The sequence below is a fragment of the Physella acuta genome, unplaced genomic scaffold (genome assembly GCF_028476545.2).
Source record: "Physella acuta isolate Inbredline_101_S28 unplaced genomic scaffold, ASM2847654v3 ptg000722l, whole genome shotgun sequence".
NCBI classification, from domain to species: Eukaryota; Metazoa; Mollusca; class Gastropoda; family Physidae; genus Physella; species Physella acuta.
In genome coordinates this window covers 254,728-277,500 of record NW_026732240.1, presented here as the reverse complement: position 1 = coordinate 277,500, position 22,773 = coordinate 254,728, and the positions used below count along the sequence as shown (strand labels likewise).

Below are 22,773 nucleotides of genomic sequence, written 5' to 3'. Positions count from 1 at the left end.
GTACCCTTAATTTCCCAGCTGCTATCTTAGCACCTGCATATGAGGTCATCATAAATAAAAACAATGTAACAATAATTATGGTGAAAATGCCAAGACAATTTCATAGAGCCCATTATTTTATATCTTGGTAACCTTACTTTTAAAAAGCATTTCATTATGAACTTACCGACACAATAAAAGGCAAGCTACATAATATTTCCAACAGAAATTCTTTAGAAAATACAAGCACCAGTATATTGCCCTGAAAATAAAAAAGTGCTTGTTTCTATGGATTCAAAAAGAGCAGCAATTTGGAACTTATGTTTTGTACAATTCTGAAAATGTTTAATTTTGTTAAATATAACTTTTATACTCTTTTTTAATGTAAATTTTCAAAGAAAGGAAATTAATTTTCACGATGTTTCAAAAATTGGCTGCTCAATGCAAAACTGAAAAAGTACTAGATCTACATCTACCATAAAGTATCAATAAGCTGTAAGGAAAAATGTTTATTCAAAATAAGTATAGCATTATAATTATAAGGAAGAAAAATAACTAATATAAGAGTTGACAAAAGTATAGCAGTTAATTAAAATTAAAAATTACAAGAGTGTAAACACATTATGTTTAGTACTTCTATTGAATGGTTGAGATTACTATACAATTAAGAACACTATTTGTTCAAAATTATGAAGACAACATGCATGGGGCAGCAACATGAATGTTCAAAATTCCAAAAAATTTAGGTTTTTCATGATTTAACCAGTTAAAATATGGTAACATCTTTTTCATGTTCAATGCTGTTATGTATTTCAAACAGTTTAAAAAGCATTTTATTTTAATTTACAATTTTAAGAGAGTTAAATGATTTATTTATAATGACTATCAACTACAAATTTGAATCAGCAAGAATGCCAGTAAAAATAGCACATACTGAGCATATTTCTGTTTAAGAATTCTTTGACAAAGCCTTGGCACAGACAACCTTATAATTGATGGTTATACCCACATAAACATGCCATTTCACTTCTAGCTCCAAAACATAAGCACACTTAAGCACAATAGTAATGTAGGAAAATAAAGAAAGGAACTGTGCTGCAATTAAGGATAGACTAGGAATCAGAAATATTTCACAATCAATGTAAATATATTTATATGGAATGATGATGCTCTTACCTTTCTTCCTTATGGTGGCAAAAGAAAGTCATAAGAAGATTAGTAATGTGCGCTATTGTTTTTAGCTCAAGTCAAACATCAACTTTTCTAATGTGTAAATAAGGTCATGACAGAGCGATACAACTGGGTTTTCTTTCTGGTTTCTTTTTCTTTTTTTTTTTAAGTTTTGGATAAGGTACCTTTTGATATCACCAAGTAGACTATTATTCAAACAGTCCAAACATCTAAACTATCAACATTTTGAAAATGCTTATTAATGTGATTTAATTGTCAGCATAGTTTTAGATAGAAAAATAAATACCTTAGCTGTTATCCCCAGGATGACAAGTATTTTAAGCAAGGTAATAGCTGAAAGGAAAATCTGAACTGCCCATAGCCACAATGGACGATGTACCCACTGCAGCACATACCTGTAGAATGTTGTGCGTCAAGTTTAATCTCCTCCTCAAACATAGTTTGTTGACAAATATTCATGCAGAAATCAAACAATTCTTTATGAAAAAATACACAATTTTTCACTGAATTTTTCATTTTATTTCATTTTATAAGAAATTACCCTAGAGAAAAAGTATTAGAGAGTTTACTTACCAATTTATGTCTGTGGACACTGTGCCATTTATGTCCTCAGTATTATTACATGGAACACCAGAACTAAAATCAAAATAAAAAAGTAAAAATTCTTTCTATATTAAATTCATGTGAATAACCTTTATATTTTTCCACAATTTTATAGCTAAAATTATTTTTTTTTACATTTATTATATATCAAACTTTTACTACACGTTAACAAGCTATTACTAATGCTTTAGGCCCAAAAAAAAAAAAAAAAACACAAAATAAGCAGTTTTTTTAAAAATTAGTGCTTATGTTAGAAGACTGCTAAAAGTTTATAAGAATAAGCAACAACATTATTTATCTATTTAAACGGCCACTTTCTTGTAACTTGTGACTAAAAATTCTCTTTAAAAGTGATTCATGTGTCCATGTTGCAGCTGTTTTAACCTGTTTTCTCACTGTTTATTTACCTCCCCAAGTGTCCATCCCTTAATGATGTTATGCTTTTTTGGATGATTTTTTACCTTACCCTTCCCCTATTGTCACTCATGATGTCAATCCTTAGTCTATAACCCCATTAAATTGCAGTTTTTGTTTTTAAAAACAGATTTTAAAAAATATTTTTACTGAGCTTTCTAAACATTAAGTACCCTATGTTAATTTCAATAACAATTTACAAAAACAGTCTTTTAAATTGAAAGTAACTGCTGAAATTTAGTTTCTAACATTACTATATAAAATGCAACAAATAACATATCACAAAATTTTAAATGCCCTTCCATCGAAGTAAAATGCACCATAGGCTTGTACTGAGGACATTTAGGTCAATGATTGATTCCTCCTGAACTAGTCTCATGAACTATGAATTATCAAGATGTATGTTGCCTACATTAACTGCATTGATGAGCATGGGTCCCAGAAATATGTGCCAACAGAAAAAAGTAAACTCTAATTTCATCTTATTTTGTAGAAGTGATGTACATCTGGTATTCTTTGTTTGTCTATAAATGATTGATTTAAGAGCACTTTTTTTGTGGGCAGTTTTCCATGGCACATCTTTCTGGTCACCAATGAGAATATAGTTCTACTAGATCATGAAAGAAAAACAAACTTCTAGCTGTCAAATACCATTTTATCTTAACTTGATGTTAAAACTTTCTAGCTCGTAAGTAGTCTGTATGTAACAGCACAACTCTGTCCAGAAACTATTTTCTAGATATATTTCACACCAACCCTTTGATTTAAACACGAATATACTGACTTACCATGCATACTGGGAAGGATCATCCATACAAACTCTAACAACATACAGAAGACACATGATCAACTTGATGCTGATATAAACAATTGAAATGTTGATTCCTGTAAGATTTGGTTTGAAAAGTTATATGGTTTTTAAATGTTTATGGAAGGGCAATGCAGTAGTATATTTTTTGCTTGTATCACTGTTAGGTTTCGACCAAGGTTAGGGTAACTATATTATTTTGATTTAAAAAGCCACTAGAGAATGCCATCTGCAACTAGTACATTCTACCATTTGACTAAAATGTACCTTGTCATCTGCAACTAGTACATTCTACCATTTGACTAAAATGTACCTTGTCATCTGCAACTAGTACATTCTACCATTTGACTAAAATGTACCTTGTCATCTGCAACTAGTACATTCTACCATTTGACTAAAATGTACCTTGTCATCTGCAACTAGTACATTCTACCATTTGACTAAAATGTACCTTGTCATCTGCAACTAGTACATTCTACCATTTGACTAAAATGTACCTTGTCATCTGCAACTAGTACATTCTACCATTTGACTAAAATGTACCTTGTCATCTGCAACTAGTACATTCTACAATTGGACTAAAATGTACCTTGTCATCTGCAACTAGTACATTCTACCATTTGACTAAAATGTACCTTGTCATCTGCAACTAGTACATTCTACCATTTTACTCAAATGTAACTTGTCAACTGCAACTAGTACATTCTACCATTTGACTAATATGTACCTTTTATCAACTTTAAAAATGTAATGGGAGAGTTCAGCAACTGACAATGTAAACCGTGGTCCAGATGTTCAGTCTTCACTTTTTATAGCATAACATTACAAGAATTGTATTTTGACAAACTATTTGACATATAAGATAAGCTTGTGCCATCCTCTGTAGACCTACCACCAATGAGTGATGGGTAAATTTGGCTAGGGCCCTTGCTTGAAACAGACAAAAGATAAATAAGCCATTCTGGTCTTATCACCATAAATAAATAAGGCTTTGAAACATGTAATTTCAATAAATGGAAAGTGACAAGCTATGATAAGATTGTCTCTTCTGCTTTGTATTATATAAAATGGCATATTCTCTTTAGTTGACTTATACCAGGCCAACTGTTTTGAATATTTTAAGGTTTTTAGTTGCATTTGTAAAAAACACAGTATAAAAATGTTGAGTTTTTTTTAATGTATTATTTTATAAAAGTTTGTACACTGGGCTACTGTTGTATCTGATATTTATCAGATTAAAAGGCAGTAAAAAAACTTTTTTTAAATTTTTAAAAAAGGTTTTTGGTAAATAAAACAGTGAATTTTGCTTCAAGCTTGTTAAAATGTTTATAGAAATTACACTACCAATTATGAAGAGTTAAGTATTTTCTTTTTAAAACTGAAAATAAAAACATACATCTTAAACTTTCAACTATTTTCAACTAAACTATAGGCCTAATTTACTCATAAAAATATACTACAGATAATGATTTTATATGTATGTAATACTATGTAAGCCTACAAAATCATTTGATTACCTGGTTTTACAGCAAATTAAAGTTGTTTTTATCAGTATGGCAATGATTGTTATTCAAAATTTTGCAACAAAATAAAAACAAATAGGCCTATAGATCTATATCTAGATTTTACAAAATGTTTAGACCTAATCTTGAATTCTAGATTCTAGCATCTAAATCTAGATCAACATGTTTAGAATTTTACAAGCTTTCATTAAACTTGCTTCCTCTGTGTGTATGTCTATAGTTCGCCATGGATTGAAACTGCAGAGCAAAATTTCTATCACTTCTGACAGATTTGTTTCAAACTTGGCACAAAGGTAAAGACCCTATGACAATGCAATCTGACATCTAATGGACCCAAGCGAGTAAAGTCTCAAAGGTATTCGAGAGGCCCATTAAATATTTTAAAAATCATGCACTGTGTAATCAAAATTAATTAATGGTTCTAGAATGCTGTTTTTTTTTTCTGACTAAAAAAGTGGATGTATTTGATGTTTTATTATTTTCGTGGTAGTCAGAGGTTGGAGATAGTCATAAAATAAAAGAGGGTAGGTTAGTGGGGCTGTATACCAAACTATTTGATGTCATGTGTCTAGCTATTAATGGCTATGGGTTGGGGTAAAATTCGACTAAACAACTTGACTTGGACTGAATCTTGCGGACACTTCTCGCTACACGTGTTTCCAGACTACCTCTCCATCTTTTTTCGTGAGCCCTACACACCTGACCATGCAAGCACATTCTAGATGCGCCCTTATTTAAATGTATAATTTTAACGTGGTTATTTTGAGTTTATTCCTTGAAAAAAAATATAACTAGATCTACATCGTCTTAGGCTTTGACACAAACCAATGATGAAGGCCTAACACGATTTGTTTAAACGATCTATCGGGCCCAGGTCTAATTGTTTTTACACTTATGTTTCAATTCTTGTAAATGTTTTAAGATAAACTCGAAATACCGTGAATTGGTTTAGAAAGTGGCCGCAAGTGGCCGCGGTCAATCCTCCCCCCCCCCACCCACTTGTTAAAAATGACTCTTTTTTACTTTCTCGTATATACGTAGTATAGAGAAAGTATTGTAATCGTGCAAAAAAAAAAAATCGAGATTTTTACAAATCTCGACGTTTTACACCTCACTGATACGGAAAAACATAATTTTGCAATCTTGTCCGTATGTCTGTGTGTGTGTGTGTCTGTGTGTGTGTCTGTGTGTAAACACGATAACTTGAGTACCGTTACAGCTAGGTTGATGAAATTTCATATATAAGTATTTTATCAAAATCGTAGATCCGTATCAACTTTTGAGCGATTTCCGATAACCGGAAGTGGTACTTTTCCTACTTTGAATTTTTTAAAAGCCTATAACTTGAGTACTATTTCAGATAGATAAATGAAATTTCACATGTAAGTAAAAGATCTAATTCTCTACCTTCTGTTAAATTTTGAGTAATTTCCGTTGACTGGAAGTAGTAATTTACGCTACTTCCGATTTCTCAAAAAACTAATGTAAATTTTAAAAGTACTAATAATATTGCGCACTATTATGCGCTTTTTTTATTTGCGTTCACTTGGTGTGCAATTAATTTGTCTACGAGATTTTATTCTATTTTTAAAACTTTAAGTATTTAAAATGGATTAAAAATCATGTCTATAGCCCGAGTTTCCATCCCCTGTTATTTTATATAAGAATATTCGAGAAAGTTTAGGGGAGATCACTCCCGGTTTATTTTCTTAGGCGGGCGGCATGCATTTACATCTGATACACCTAATTACCCGTTGAGCTGGGGTTGTTACTTTCTCGTATATACGAAGTATAGAGAAAGTCTTGTAATCGTGCAAAAAAAAAAAATCGAGATTTTTACAAATCTCGACGTTTTACATCTCACTGATACGGAAAAACATAATTTTGCAATCTTGTCCGTATGTCTCTCTGTGTGTGTGTGTAAACACGATAACTTGAGTACCGTTACAGCTAGGTTGATGAAATTTCATATATAAGTATTTTATCAAAATCGTAGATCCGTATCAACTTTTGAGCGATTTCCGATAACCGGAAGTGGTACTTTTCCTACTTTGAATTTTTCAAAAGCCTATAACTTGAGTACTATTTCAGATAGACAAATGAAATTTCACATGTTAGTAAAAAATCTAATTTTCTTTGTTCTGTCAAATTTTGAGTAATTTCCGTTGACGGGAAGTACTAACTTACGCTATTTCCGATTTCTCAAAAACGCATCTAAATTTATAAAGTACTAATAATATTGCGCACCATTATGAACATCTTTATTCGGCGTTCGCTTGGTGTGCAATACTTTTTTCTATGAGATTCTATTTTATTTTTAAAAGTTTAAGTATTTAAAATGGATTAAAAATCATAACTATATTCCGAGTTCCCATCCCCTGTTGTTTTATATAAGAATATTCAAGAAAGTTTAGGGGAGATCACTCCCGGTTTATTTTTTTAAATGTTCTATTCAACATGTGGACGTCCACAATAACTCGAAACCCCCCCCCCCCCCCCGCGTGGATATCATAAATGGATGATCCCATAGTCCCCATGTCACGGGCCTGACATTCAGGATTTTAGGCCTAAACTCAAGCGCCAATAAGTTATGAGCTAAATAAACATATAGGACTTTAGCATTATACAGCCGGCAACACACCAAAAATGTTGTCAGAACATGTCACAACTAAACCAAACTAGAACCCAACTAGACCCGAGTGGACAACCTAGACAATGGTAAACGGAGAATGAAGTATGGATGCTGTTGAGGCATAACCGTGATTACAGTAACAGTTGGTAACAAAATCCTGGAGAAATTACAGTTCACGTGTTACGTGTTGAAGTGGGTCTTAAAAAAACCTGAAGAAATTACGGTATGTCTGTTACCAGTGTTTCTTACTTCCAGACTTTTTTCTCGGGGGGGGGGGGGGGGGCGGACTAAAATTTCCAGGGTGGGGGAGGGTGGACACTGTTGAAGTATATTTTTTCTAAATAAATTCCATTTCGTTGGGGGCGGTAGTCTAAAAAAACGGAATAAATTCCGGTATACCTGTTACATGTTGCAGTTGGTCTAAAAAAAACGGAATAAATTCCGGTATACCTGTTACATGTTGCAGTTGGTCTAAAAAAACGGAATAAATTCCGGTATACCTGTTACATGTTGCAGTTGGTCTAAAAAAACGGAATAAATTCCGGTATACCTGTTACATGTTGCAGTTGGTCTAAAAAAACGGAATAAATTACGGTATACCTGTTACATGTTGCAGTTGGTCTAAAAAAACGGAATAAATTCCGGTATACCTGTTACATGTTGCAGTTGGTCTAAAAAAAAACGGAATAAATTACGGTATACCTGTTACATGTTGCAGTTGGTCTAAAAAAACGGAATAAATTACGGTATACCTGTTACATGTTGCAGTTGGTCTAAAAAAACGGAATAAATTCCGGTATACCTGTTACATGTTGCAGTTGGTCTAAAAAAACGGAATAAATTCCGGTATACCTGTTACATGTTGCAGTTGGTCTAAAAAAAAAACGGAATAAATTACGGTATACCTGTTACATGTTGCAGTTGGTCTAAAAAAACGGAATAAATTCCGGTATACCTGTTACATGTTGCAGTTGGTCTAAAAAAACCGGAATAAATTACGGTATACCTGTTACATGTTGCAGTTGGTCTAAAAAAAACGGAATAAATTACGGTATACCTGTCACTTCTTACAGTTGGGTCTACAGTAACGCCCCTTCCGTCATTACCACCCGGAACTATTACCCCACTCCTTCAAATAAATATACTTACCCTATGCGTCTCTTTCTTCAGTTTTACATCCTTATCTCTTTAAGTTTGTCTAACTTATCCTCCATCTATTTTATCACTAACATACTAACATATCCCTCAATAATCCTTAACTGATCTCTAAATCCGATACCAAACTCAATCCTATTACTATTTTTAGGTAGGTTTATAGGGTTAATTAGTAATCAACCTGGGAGTAATGTCTTATTGAGAACTGTCTTTTTGGGCGGGGGCTAATGTACAAGGACATTAACGTGAGGTAATGGGCGGGAGGTAATGACTGGGTTATGTCTTACTTCCGTTGTTCTCGGTATTCTTCCCTGATGGCAACGACTTAGATTCATAACTAACTGTATACCCAATTCTTGTTTACCTAATTGAAAGCCCCTATAATTTAGAGTGACCATTTTACAGACACGGCACCAGAGGAAACCAGTACGGTAAACCAAGTGAAAACTAATGACCGACAGAGCTGTAACCTGATCATGATCTGTTTATTACCGTGCGTATAACAATAGGCAGGGAGGAACAGATAACACATAATATATTATAAAACACACAAGCGCCTGACATTTTTATTGCTGCGTTGTTAATTTATAACATGCTCCATTTGTGAGTCAGACACAGGCTAAGTTTATATTTTTATTAATTATCCAAAATATAACTTACACTTAACTTACCTTTCATACACAGGTATTCATAAGTTAACTCGGCGAGACGGAGACATACACACACACACATACAACACACGTTTTAAAGCGTGGGTAATTGCAAATGAGTTTGAGTTGGGGTAATTCAGAACATTGATTAAAGTACGTATTATTATTCTAAGCTTAAGACTACAACACCACCGGCACTGGCTTTTATCTAAGAGAAATAAAATAACACGATAAGCTACGTCATGTTCAATCAACATAAAGATACCTTGTACGGTCTGCAACTTAGTTGCTAAAAGCTAACTACATTTCCCTAGGCTGGCTATCACTATCAGGTATAATACGGCACACATGTCCCTCACAAGCCTACACACATTCTCTTCTCTCCAATTTTTAAATAATTTCATTTCGTTTATCTCAAATAGGAGCTAGCATTGTCATACAATATTTTGACAGCACCATGAGAATGGTGTGTGCATAAGCATTTTTTTTTTAGAAATACAATTTGTATTAATACCCCAAAAACCACGATTGGTTAAAATGAACTCTTCCAATGGCCAAGTATAAAAAATATTTAATGGTAGCCTTAATTACAAAGCCAAACAAAGTTCGCATTTCAAAGGGTGGTGCGACAATAAAAATATCAAGGTTACATACTATAAAAAATATTAAATTTCTAAATTTAGAAGAAAAAAAGCAAAACCTTTTACTTTCTCGTATACGAAGTATAGAGAAAGTATTTTAATCGTGCAAAATTGTAGTTCTGTATCTGCTTTTCAGCGATTCCCGGTACCCGGAAGTGGAACTTATTCTACTTTTGGTTTTTCAAAAGCCTATAACTTGAGTACTGTTTCACATAGATAAACGAATTTTCACATATAAGTAAAAGATCTAATTCTCTGCTTTCTGTCAAATTTTGAGTAATTTACGTTGACCGGAAGTAATATTTCCGATTTATCAAAAAACTACTATGAATTTATAAAGTACTTATATTCCGCACTATTATACACATATTTTTTGCTGTTTCCTTAGGCGCAATTCTTTTTCTGCGAGATTCTATTCTATTTGTAAAAGTTTTAAGTAATTAAAAATGGATTTTTAAAAAGTTAAAATAATTAAAAATGGACTTATAATCATGTTTATATCCCGAGTTGCCATCCACCGCATTGTTATTTAAGGAGATTTGAGAAAGTTTAGGTAAGATCACTCCCGCTTTATTTTTTAATGCAAAAGGCTTATAAGAAGACAGAGTGTAGAAAACATGCCTTTCAACTATCAGAACAATTTGCTATTGGTCAGGGTCCAAGACGGACGGAAGAAAAATAATTTCTGTCTACTCACAGAATCGCTCTAGATCACAAGTGAGAAGAGTATATTTCAGAAGTAAATACACATAAACTATATATTTCGCTCACAAAAAGCAGACACGCATATCAAAGTTTATTCATATGATTTGAGCTCTTTGTGGTCCCCCAAATTTTGCTTTGTTACTTTAAAAAGCTAATTAACATTGAGTCATCAACTGTTTGGTGCCGAATTCATACGCAAGAAAAGTCTAACACACACACATACACACGCGCGCATGCTTTAGACAAGAATAATAATGTGATTACAATATTACATTATACAGAGGAGTAAGATTGTCCTAGTCTAAACACGGGGCGCTAATGATCACCTTAACTTCCATACATCAGAGCAACGTTTCTTAACCTAGATCTACGCATTTTGTCAGTACGGCCGATTGAACTAGCGGCCGCGACCAATGACAGTTCAAATACGACAGTGCGACATAGTAATAGAGTGAGCCAGAGCAAGATAACAGGTGTATCGCGATATTTCTGTATCATGGAATCCTTGACACCACGACACATAACTTACAATGCGTGTCTACGCCACCTATAGACGTGCGTGTTGATTGTGTGTAGACGCGCTGTTACGACCATACTTTTAGTCAAGGCCCAGTAGTCCACTTTGTTACTGTCGTAATGGACCGTCGTGTGATGTCTTTCTTTAGTGTTTTAACCCCTTCATATCTTTAATGTTTTAACCCTTTTCATATCTTTAATGTTTTAACCCCTTCATATCTTTAATGTTTTAACCCCTTCATATCTTTAATGTTTTAATCCCTTCATATCTTTAATGTTTTAATCCCTTCATATCATTAATATTTAACCCCTTCATATCTTTAATATTTTAACTCCTTCATATCTTTAATGTTTTAACCCCTTCATATCTTTAATATTTTAACTCCTTCATATCTTTAATGTTTTAACCCCTTCATATCTTTAATATTTTAACTCATTCATATCTTTAATGTTTTAACCCCTTCATATCATTAATATTTTAACCCCTTCATATCTTTAATGTTTTAACCCCTTCATATCATTAATATTTTAACCCCTTCATATCTTTAATGTTTTAACCCCTTCATATCATTAATGTTTTAACCCTTTCATATCTTTAATGTTTACCCCTTCATATCTTTAATGTTTTAATCCCTTCATATTTTTAACGTTTTAACTTTGTTACTGTCGTAATGGACCGTCGTGTGATGTCTTTCTTTAATGTTTTAACCCCTTCATATCTTTAATGTTTTAACCCTTTTCATATCTTTAATGTTTTAACCCCTTCATATCTTTAATGTTTTAACCCCTTCATATCTTTAATGTTTTAATCCCTTCATATCTTTAATGTTTTAATCCCTTCATATCATTAATATTTAACCCCTTCATATCTTTAATATTTTAACTCCTTCATATCTTTAATGTTTTAACCCCTTCATATCTTTAATATTTTAACTCCTTCATATCTTTAATGTTTTAACCCCTTCATATCTTTAATATTTTAACTCATTCATATCTTTAATGTTTTAACCCCTTCATATCATTAATATTTTAACCCCTTCATATCTTTAATGTTTTAACCCCTTCATATCATTAATATTTTAACCCCTTCATATCTTTAATGTTTTAACCCCTTCATATCTTTAATGTTTTAACCCCTTCATATCTTTAATGTTTTAATCCCTTCATATCTTTAATGTTTTAATCCCTTCATATCATTAATATTTAACCCCTTCATATCTTTAATATTTTAACTCCTTCATATCTTTAATGTTTTAACCCCTTCATATCTTTAATATTTTAACTCCTTCATATCTTTAATGTTTTAACCCCTTCATATCTTTAATATTTTAACTCATTCATATCTTTAATGTTTTAACCCCTTCATATCATTAATATTTTAACCCCTTCATATCTTTAATGTTTTAACCCCTTCATATCATTAATATTTTAACCCCTTCATATCTTTAATGTTTTAACCCCTTCATATCATTAATGTTTTAACCCTTTCATATCTTTAATGTTTACCCCTTCATATCTTTAATGTTTTAATCCCTTCATATTTTTAACGTTTTAACTTTAACCCCTTCATATCTTTAATATTTTAACTCCTTCATATCTTTAATGTTTTAACCCCTTCATACTAATTATGTCGAGCAAAAGAAAAACAAAAGAAAGTGGTCGGACAAATGTGTACAATACAGATTCACGTGTATAGGAACTTGATGGCGCCCTAACTGCATGCTTTGAATGTTGAGCAATTTTAGTCTAGCACCAACAAAACTAAGAGAACACTTCCTTAAGGTGCATAACGATGGAAAATATAAGAACACAACGCTCGCGGAATTTAAGTTGAAGCCGCTAATTTCTGAACTGGTGTCCGAAAGGCAACAGCAGAAGTCACACTGACTGGCAGTAAATATTCTTTATTGAATTTGATTGTATGTGTGAAAATCACATTTTGATGTATTAGTCCTTTCTTGTTCTTCTTCGTTCTTAATTTTAGTGTTGGAAGGTATCCCCCTCCAATACAATTAAGGATACGTGTCAACTGTTAAGCGCCGTTGAGGCCACTGACTCCGATTTCAGCCTGCTTTTCTTTATGGATTTGCTTCCATAGCCTTTTGTCCAAGAACAAACTACAAGGCAGCAGTTGTTTGATTTTGGAGTTGTCTCTCCTAGAAGAATGGCTGTCCCCAGCTAACGAGCCTCATCTGCCCGAGGGTTCGAAATCGAGACTTTTCTGGTAAGCAACCATGAGCTTTATCGACTCGACCACGCCGACCCCTCAGTCCTTTCAACACTGTGATGTTGATACACGGTTCATTTTGTGCACCAGTAAAATATATGCCTATCTTATGAATTTGGAAAAAAAATATTTCTTATTAAGAGGGATTCGGTGAAAGCGCGATAATAAGCTGGTGGGGTCCGGTACCTCCAAAAAGGTTAAGAACCACCGCATTAGAGAATCGTTCTAGTTATTTGGTGAAAACTTGAGTCGTATGCCACGCTAACATCTCAAGCAAAACAAGCACCTGTAATGTCCTCTGACGTCAATGCCAATGAATTGAGTCCTACGGTCGGTTGAATCGTATGACCTAGTAACCTCTGGAGTTTAAATCCTTTCTACGCCTATCATCCTTGCAAGATCATGAATGACTTTGAAACAGCGCAATGTAGAAGCAAGGTCAGTTGACTTAATATGTATCTCACAATCTGTATAGGGCAATACTACATCGGTCAGTTGAGTTATGTAGGCCTATATGGCAATACTACATACATAACTATCACAAAACTTAAATAATTGTTGGCAAACATTGGTAAACTTTTTCTGCTTTATAAATAAACACCCAGAATTAAATGTGTAGACTGAATCATCCAGTGGTAGATCCTCACACTACAAGCCAGAATCTTTTCGTAGTTTTTTTAACATACGTTGGCTTTATCCTGGCTTTTCTGTCTATAGATTGGAAGAGAGACAGATGTCATTTGACAACATTTGAAGTCATATTTCATGAACTCGACAAATATGTAGAACTATGACGTATTAAACTATGTATAAACATGCGACGAGCATGTTTATACAGCGACCAATATTACTGTATAGAAATTAACCCATTGGTGCTAGAAGATTAACACTATCTGCACCAGTTGCACCATTTGGACCCCTAGTAACGTTTTTTTAAAAATCATAATTACTGTGCTCTTCTTTTTAATAATTACAATTTAAACCAATATTTTAGGTTGTTTACAATAAAGAAAAAAAACCCGACTCCGACGTAAGCTTTTTAAAAATAATCTTTTTCTTCTGTTTTAAAAGACGTCAATGGCCAGTTTGTCCTAAATATTATCAATTTTCCGGACATACATTTGTTTTTAAAATAGTTCAATCTGTAAAGCCACGGACGTGTTTATTTTTTCATCAACCACATAAATTATATAATTCTGATTTTTAAACAGACCTATTTAATTCTTTTTTTCGGCCCCTCAAGAGGATAGACGCAGTGGCAACAACACCCCCCCCCCCCCCGTCTCCTTAGCTACGTCACTAGATTTTTTTTTTAATTATTTAAATCTCTAAAAAAAATTGTTTACAATCCTTAGAACGAAGTGGAAGTTTTCTTAACTTCGTTGTTTTTTAACTGAAGAGTGGGGTGTGAGGGGGGGAGGTGAGGTTAAAAAGTAATGCTACATCAGGGATTCATTTTTTTTTTTTTAAATTTAAAGCAGTTTTAACGTATTTTTCTATCCTACTGGGTTATTACTTTGTGACAACAAAAGACTTCGTACGTCATAGGAGGACAGATTCGGTTCATAGCTCTCTTCAAATAACAGGAAGCCCGACCCGTACAGTATCAACATGGCTGGGGTAGCTGCAAATACTAGAGTTACCAGTTTGGTGACATGGCTGGGTTAGCTGCAAATACTAGAGTTACCAGTTTGGTGACATGGCTGGGGTAGCTAGCTGCAAATACTAGAGTTACCAGTTTGGTGACATGGCTGGGGTAGTAGCAAATACTAGAGTTACCAGTTTGGTGACATGGCTGGGGTAGTAGCAAATACTAGAGTTACCAGTTTGGTGACATGGCTGGGGTAGTAGCAAATACTAGAGTTACCAGTTTGGTGACATGGCTGGGGTAGCTGCAAATACTAGAGTTACCAGTTTGGTGACATGGCTGGGGTAGTAGCAAATACTAGAGTTACCAGTTTGGTGACATGGCTGGTTCAACTCCCAGAAGAAGAAATTTATATTTAATTAATACGGGCTAATATGAATTTATATCCAATCATAAGCCTACGTTTTAGATAAGCTATTTAGATGAGCAAGGAACATACACGTTAACAATATGCATGTTCACTCTATAACACTATTATTATTATTTAAAAAGCCTACACCAATTACAATTGGATACAGTATAAAAGATTGAGTTGGCAATCAAAGATTTACAGATTATTTTCAATACAGATGTGCATGTATGAGTACGAAACTTTAATTTGAAAAATTTGATTTGTGCGATAAAAATATTACTGATATCATAAGAGAAGTATTTTAAAGATATTCATAACTTTCAAGAGTTCAATCTATTAATGTTTCGGATAAGTTAAGAACTCCAACCACACAAACATTATTTAAGTTGTGTATGCTAAACTAAGAACATAGTGTTATGCTATTTATTTAGCTATTTCATAATTTTTTCCCTTTTATGAACAAGACACGTGAGGCCACATTTACCTACTTTAGGAAGTCAAAGGGAATGAATATTCTCTGTTGCTATGTGGAAATGGTTATATGCATGAATGTAGATAGATCATCGAAGAGCTCGTATCGTGAAATATATTTTTTCCATTTGAAAAGTAAAGGCTAAGCTGAGGATCCAGACCAAAGACATTATCTTTCCACTTACGTACCCACCACAGCTCACAAGTCAACAGTCGGCCTTGAACTAATATAAACGAGAAAAGAAACTGAAATGCGCAGCTGAAGGAGGAATCAAACCGAAGAGGAAACCTTACAGCCAGTTTCTATTTGAACAAACTCTATTCAAGTCTATATACACACTGACTCATATTTTGTGCTCCATCGAATGAGTCAATATTACAATTTACAAGGAAATGACTGGATGGCATATGATTAGTTTAGGGGCTTAAGAGATTATTTCTTCACGATCCTAGTAGCAGAAGAATAATGCCGTATCTAAAAGTTAAATACATCTCTTTATCTTAAATTTTTTCCTTTGTTTCAAATCAGAAGACGGTAACAATACAGCAATATAATGATCGTCTTTTTCAGTCAACCGGGTTGTTGCTTCTGGAAAGTGACTTCCTCTATTCGCCCAGTGGTCACTCTACATAAATATTCTTCTTTAAACATAATTATCAAAGACTTTAATCGATGTAAAAATTGTATAAGAATGTTTACAAGTGGAAGTTAGATGTGTCAAATATCGTATCATAGCTTTGTAAAACTGTCAAAGTGTCCGACATTCTTAACTCTCGAGCTCCCAGCTTTGTAAAACTGTCAAAGTGTCCGACATTTTAAACTCTAGAGCTCACAGGATTGTAAAACTGTCAAACTGTCCGACATTCTTATCTATAGAGCTCCCAGCTTTGTAAAACTGTCAAACTGTCCGACATTCTTATCTATAGAGCTCCCAGCTTTGTAAAACTGTCAAAGTGTCCGACATTCTTAACTCTAGAGCTCGCAGCTTTGTAAAACTGTCAAAGTGTCCGACATTCTTATCTATAGAGCTCCCAGCTTTGTAAAACTTTCAAAGTGTCCGACATTCTTATCTATAGAGCTCCCAGCTTTGTAAAACTTTCAAAGTGTCCGACATTCTTATCTATAGAGCTCCCAGCTTTGTCAAACTGCCAAAGAGCTCCCAGCATGCCTCTTCACTAGCACCACAACCACGGCTTACACTGTGCTGACTTGCAACACATCAGAACGCTCGTTTGACTTATGCTCCATGGCCTCCAAACAAATGTTTCTCCATCAGGAATGACGTCAACAATGCTTGGTGTAATGTACTCACCGGTGGAGGAGACAAATACATCATGACTCGGATTTGTTTTAACCTTTTCTATAAGTGGTGCTTAGTAGATTTAATCACTGATTAAATAAAAACTGCACTCGATTCCAATATTGCTGCCGACCCTCCTTATCTTACGATAGAGGTCCTCTATAAACGATGTTACACTCCTATTAAGGCGGGAGGGAGAGGATCGTGTGAGGTCATTAAAGGATGACACTTTGAGAAAAATTTTGTTATTAGCTGTGAAACTTAATATTTTCCTCCGGATTATAAAAATTAAACAACCACGCCATAATGGGTCTCCATTTATTACGTCCAAACGGGTGGGGAGGGGGAGCATCTAAAATAATCATTTTTTTTTTTGTGGACGCGTGTGGGCTGGGTTGGGTTAACTAAAATATCAGTTCGGGGGCCAGAGTTTCTTCCAGGAATCTCGTCGGGTTGGCGAAGCTCCCCCCCCCCCCCAACGAAGTATAATAATTTAGCAAGAAGTATATACCAATTTCTGAAAGAAACACTGTCGGGGACCGACAACACACTCGAGATCCAAGTTTGTTCTCAAATGGTTCTTCACATTTACATTCTTGAAAATGTTTGTTCACACAGATATGTTGTTCCAAAAAAAACTTATAAAACCCCACCCGCCCTTCTTTGAACTTGTCTCTAAGGAGGTTTTTTGCTTGCAATTCACTGACCTCCAGCTGCAGTTCATATGGACAACTGGCTACATTTGCTTCAAATGGGTTTTGAAACAGTCTCACTTCTTCTGCCTTCGAATCCAAGTCAGAAAATTGGTACTGAAACTGCAGCTAAAGGTCGTTGATGATCTCGCAAATGATTCAGCTGTAGCTTCAGCCATGAAGCCCTTGCACTGCTGAAACTGCTTCAAGCTGTTGGCATGTACTTGTTTAAAAAAAAAGGCAAGTTTGGATCTGAAGGCCTTTAGGTGGGTGTATAGAACAGAAACTAGATTTTACTCTGCTTGTAGTTTTAGGTTCAGAAAATTTAAATGACTAGTTATGACAGCAGAAAGGCAAAGTTCCATACCCACTCTTCATTAGACATTAGGGGTCGGCGTGGTCGAGCTCAAGATTGCTGAACCGAAAAGTCTGGGGACAGCCAGACTAGGAGAGAAAACTCCAAAATCAAACAACTGCTGCCTTGTAGTTTGTTCTTGGTTGGACAAAGGCCATGGAAGCAAATCCAAAAAGAAAAGCAGGCTGAAATCGGAGTCAATGGCGCATAACCAGTTGAAACGTATCCAGTGTTTCTTCCAGACATTTTTCTCCGAGGGGACACTTAAAATTTTCGGGTGGGCTGTAGACTTCCTTCGGGGGGGCGGGGGAATATAATGTATATATTTTCTATATAAATAAATTCCATTTCGTTCGGGGGGGGGGGGGGGGGGTAGACTTTCAGTTGGGCAGAGCCGCCCCCTACCCCCGAAGAGATGCCTGGAAGAAACTCTGCACGTATCCTTAATTATGTTGAGGGGTAGCCCTTCCAACGAAGAAGAAGAAGAAAGATCAGACATTGATGGCTGTGGCTTGCCTTTACTTTCTAGGAAGTAACATATTTCCTTTCTTAACTTAAATACTCTGCTCAGAAACTTTCCCACAACTTAGCCATCATACTGCTGTTTAATATGGTAAATGTTGCGATTCTGTGTCTGAACTGTCTATGGTGACCGTATGAAATTCAACATCTTCATCATAGGATTCAGTACACTGCTAATGTCCATATATTTAGCAAACAAAGCTTGCTGGTGAATAATACAGTGCAGGAACATTAGTTGTTGAATGTTTTTCTCATACGCGTGTCCAACTTTATGCAACTCATGTACTTTCCTTTATCAACAGTCAGGTAACTGAGGTTAGTCAAGTCCAAGTTATAATCAGCAAATTTTTTAAACTCATTGAATATATCCTCTCCGGTAACAGTGACATGCATGCTATGTAGGGAAGCCAGCTCTTGTGTTATGCTCATGTCTTCATCCACTCTTCTAATGAACACAAGCAGTTGAGAGGTGGAACAGCTGTCCAGCGACTCGTCCATTAAAATTGAAATATGGCGAAACTTGCATTTTTCACTTTTTGAGTCACAATGTATTCACCCACGTCTGCAACACGGCGGGCTATGATATTTGCACCCAAAGCTACATTTTCAAAAAAAAATTAAAATTCTGTGGACACAAAGATTTCCGCGGGCCGGATGAGAGGACCTCGCCCGGCACGCGGGCCGTAGTTTGGAGACCCCTGCATTATATCATAAGGGACGTTAAGATTTTTAAACAATTTTTACCTCCCCTTTCTCCACAACGTCATATATCTTAAAAAAATAAAATCCAACACCTAAGATGACATCACACCTCAGCCTACCACACATCTCAAAACTGTTATTAAAAAGAAACTGCAATTTTTTTTTCTAAAATATTTACTAAGCAGGGTCAACGTTGAGTAGGTCTAGATTGACTTTTATTTTAAAAAATTAAAAATACCTAAGTGAAGCAACGGCTTAAATTCAGATTCTAGCATTATTGCAAAAGGGTGTCGTCATACTTTCTGAAACCATCCTCCAGATATTTATACTTAGACGTTTAAAATATACTACTTTTTATCTAGATTGAGTCGAGATTGTCCTTTTGATATGAATGCCTAATTACAAACTTCGAAAAAATGTATGCCTTAAAGTATTTTTTATGTACACAACACATGTTATTGAAATAGTCGCGTGGAGGGGACGTTATAAATGGATGACCCCTAATACGATCCACTATCAGAGGTAACCCTTGAAGGCCTTTATGAATTGTCATTATAAGACAGGTTGCTATTTCAATGACATTTTAAACGCTTGCTGAATAGGCCAACAATCGGACTTGTTGTCTGAATCCTCCACCATATTCAAAAATTAAGAACGAAGAAGAAGAAAAGAAGATCAACAAACCCCCCAAATGACATGATTTTATCTGTTGCTAAATTGTTGTATATATTATTATAAACATTAGAAAAGTTTATGCGTCGTCTCTTGAGGGTCGTCCATAAACGACGTGACACAGCTATCAGGGAGTGGGCGGGACACATTTCTGTGACGGGGGGGGGGGGGATTTTAGAAAAAGACGAGACACCATAATACGTAATGTTAGAAAACGTTAAATTATGTTTTAAAAACACTTTTTAAAGTTATGAACTGAAAAGATAATTGATCAATAACCTCAAGGTCGACAGACTTCAGTAAATACTTTAGAAACTAATGGCTGTTATAAATTTTAAAAAAAAAAAAAGCAATTTTGAACCGGGGTTGGTAGGCTAAGGTTTGAGGTCATTTTAGGAAAGAAGATAAAAGTTGGTTTAAAGCGCGTGAGATCGTTTATGGGGATCCTTTAGCTATAAACTCACGTGTAGTAGGGTTACGAAGAATAATCCGTCGCAAATGTGCACGCCAAGATTTTTCTCTATTGTGAAACTTTGGTAAGGCGCCTCTGTGTAGAAAAAAAAAAGATTTTTAGACTAGTCACAACCAGAACATTAGTAATTGTATGCTTGGAAATAAAAAAAATATTGTGATCTTGTCCAGATAAGCCGCGATAAAAGTTAGCTCCCGCCTCCCAAATAAAGGGTTATAAAAAAAGATTTGAAACTTGTACTTCTAGATTTTATTAAAGACGGTTAAATTGGCACAAGTCATTAATAATTTGCAAACTGTCTATATTTTGGTGCCTTTTACCCTAGAGGCCAGTGTTTCTTCCAGACTTTTTTCTCAGGGAGGGGGGCACTTGATATTTTCGGGGGGGGGGGGGGGGCGAAGAGATGCCTGGAAGAAACTGCTAGAGGCGGATAAGAAGTTTTAAGGCGTGCGTTTAAATATTCAAATATCTAGACATCAGAAATATGTCATAAATGGCGGGGCTTAACTTTTCGCCCGAAAACTTTTTTGCATTAGTGGTAGGGCCCATCTGGACAAGATCTGAATATAGTCTCATGTTTTTCCCAAATATTTTGCTCAAGGGGTTGACTGATAAATGATATAAGAATGGTTAAAGTATCATAAAGCCTATATTTTGTCTTGTGTTTTTATTCAATTTTTTTATTTATCTTTGGTATTAAACTCATCAAATACACTTACCATAATCAACTGGCATATTAATAAAATGTATTTTATACTATCAAGCAAAGACAAAATTAATATCAGTGTTTAAAAATTTAATTTGTTAAAAAAAAATATAATAGCCTAAAAATAAAATAAACAACAGCAAGTATGTATGGCTGCCAGACAAGGTTTTTCCACCTTTTATTTCTATATCCTCTTTCTGTGCAACATAAATTAGTCTATAAATAGTTGTCCTTATTCTGTTTTTAATGCCCTAAGTAGCCTATTGGCATTTCAAATTTAAAAAATTTAAAGATTGGCTGGCTTTCTTTAATATTACAGGCTTGACTCATTTTCAACAGTCTGAACATCTCAACATTCCAGATTCAAATTGTAACTAGCTTTTTGTATACAACTTATGGGTAGGCCTATATTTATTATCACAGTCTACACAATAAAATACCAAATAGATCTACTAGATTCTATGTATGATGTATAAAAACTAATAGATCTAGGCTATCTGAGATCTCTCTAAAAATTTAGATATATAACTAGATATAAGCCATTAGATTAATATTAATACCTATAGGCCCCTATGGTAATATAATAGGTAATGATAGTTATTTGCAATTGGTATTTAATTATAAGCTTACAGATCTATATCTATTATCTAGATTCTAGTTCTTACTAAGCTCTCTCTAGATTCTAGATGTCTATACTCTATAGACTCTAGATAGTAATAGTATATAAGTATTATAGTATAATATAGATCTAGATCTATAGGCCTACAAATGCTAGATCTAATCCAGATTCTAGATCTATATTCTATTTCTAACTAAGGAGTTAAAACTAAGATTCAGAACAGTGTCATATGCCATGGGCCTACACTAGATCTATTATATTATAATAATTCTAGATCTAGATCTACTACTACTAATCTACTAGATCTAGGCTTAGTATTAGTTAGACTCTATATTTAATTTTATTACATTAAAATGTATGCCTCTTGTATTATAATTATTTCTTTTTGAAAAGTGCTGCGGAAAACATATTTTATTAGCTCTAGATTCTAGATCTAGATCTCTAGGTCATTCTAGATCTAGGCCTAGATCTATCTACTATTAATCTATTTATTCTATTATCTAGGCCTATAGAATTTAAACTAATTTAGTAATTACTACTAATTACTAAACAATAAACAATCAGGCCTAGATCTAATTTTAATTTTAATTTAAATTAGATCTAGAAATCTAGAATCTAGATCTAGATTCTAGATCTAGATATATCTAGATCTAAATCTAGATCTAATAGTAATACGATTAATCAGATTTCTAGATTCAGATTCTAGATCTAAACTAAATAAAATAAAATTGAAAAAAAATTGGCAGGGGACTTAATTAATTATTAAACTTACCCATCTCTCTCATTCCAGTCATCATCCTCAGAAAAGGAATCACTGTCGTCTCGCATCCATTTGAAATCAATGCCATCGCAATCACCACCTGTTGCCTCATCGTCAAAAGACATTTTAGGCCTACAGTGCGCACCATTAATTTTAACTCTTCACTTTTCATTAATTGCAACTCTGAGTAGCATAACAATGCTGAATAAACAATCTAGCCTAGTTTGGAAAACAAACAAAAAACATATCAGGCCTGACAATAAGCCCCATTTTAAATACACTATGGAATCTAATCTAGATCTAGATCTAGATCTAGATATAGGCTACACTACTTCTTTAAAAAGTGTTGTTGTGTTGTTTAGTGTTCACTTTTCTTAGTTTTCAGAGTTCAGCTTTGGAAGATATTCACACAAATTAATGCAATGCGGCAACGTCTATTCTATCTACTAGATCTAGA

At 34.2% G+C, this 22,773-nt stretch overlaps 1 protein-coding gene across 1 annotated transcript in view; it reads right to left on the bottom strand.

Annotated features, from left to right (window-relative positions):
- Window positions 1-22,455, bottom strand: part of LOC131949964 (potassium channel subfamily T member 2) — a 40,070-nt gene extending 17,615 nt beyond the window's left edge. Inside the window, exons 1-6 of the mRNA XM_059311936.1 lie at window positions 22,329-22,455; window positions 20,224-20,306; window positions 2,976-3,072; window positions 1,744-1,806; window positions 1,457-1,565; window positions 167-241 (exon numbers count right to left, since the gene is read on the bottom strand). Of these exons, the coding sequence (XP_059167919.1) occupies window positions 167-241; window positions 1,457-1,565; window positions 1,744-1,806; window positions 2,976-3,072; window positions 20,224-20,306; window positions 22,329-22,441 (540 nt within the window). The 5' untranslated portion in view covers window positions 22,442-22,455. The remainder of the gene's footprint in view (window positions 1-166; window positions 242-1,456; window positions 1,566-1,743; window positions 1,807-2,975; window positions 3,073-20,223; window positions 20,307-22,328) is intronic.
- Between the last annotated feature and the right edge of the window lie 318 nt (window positions 22,456-22,773).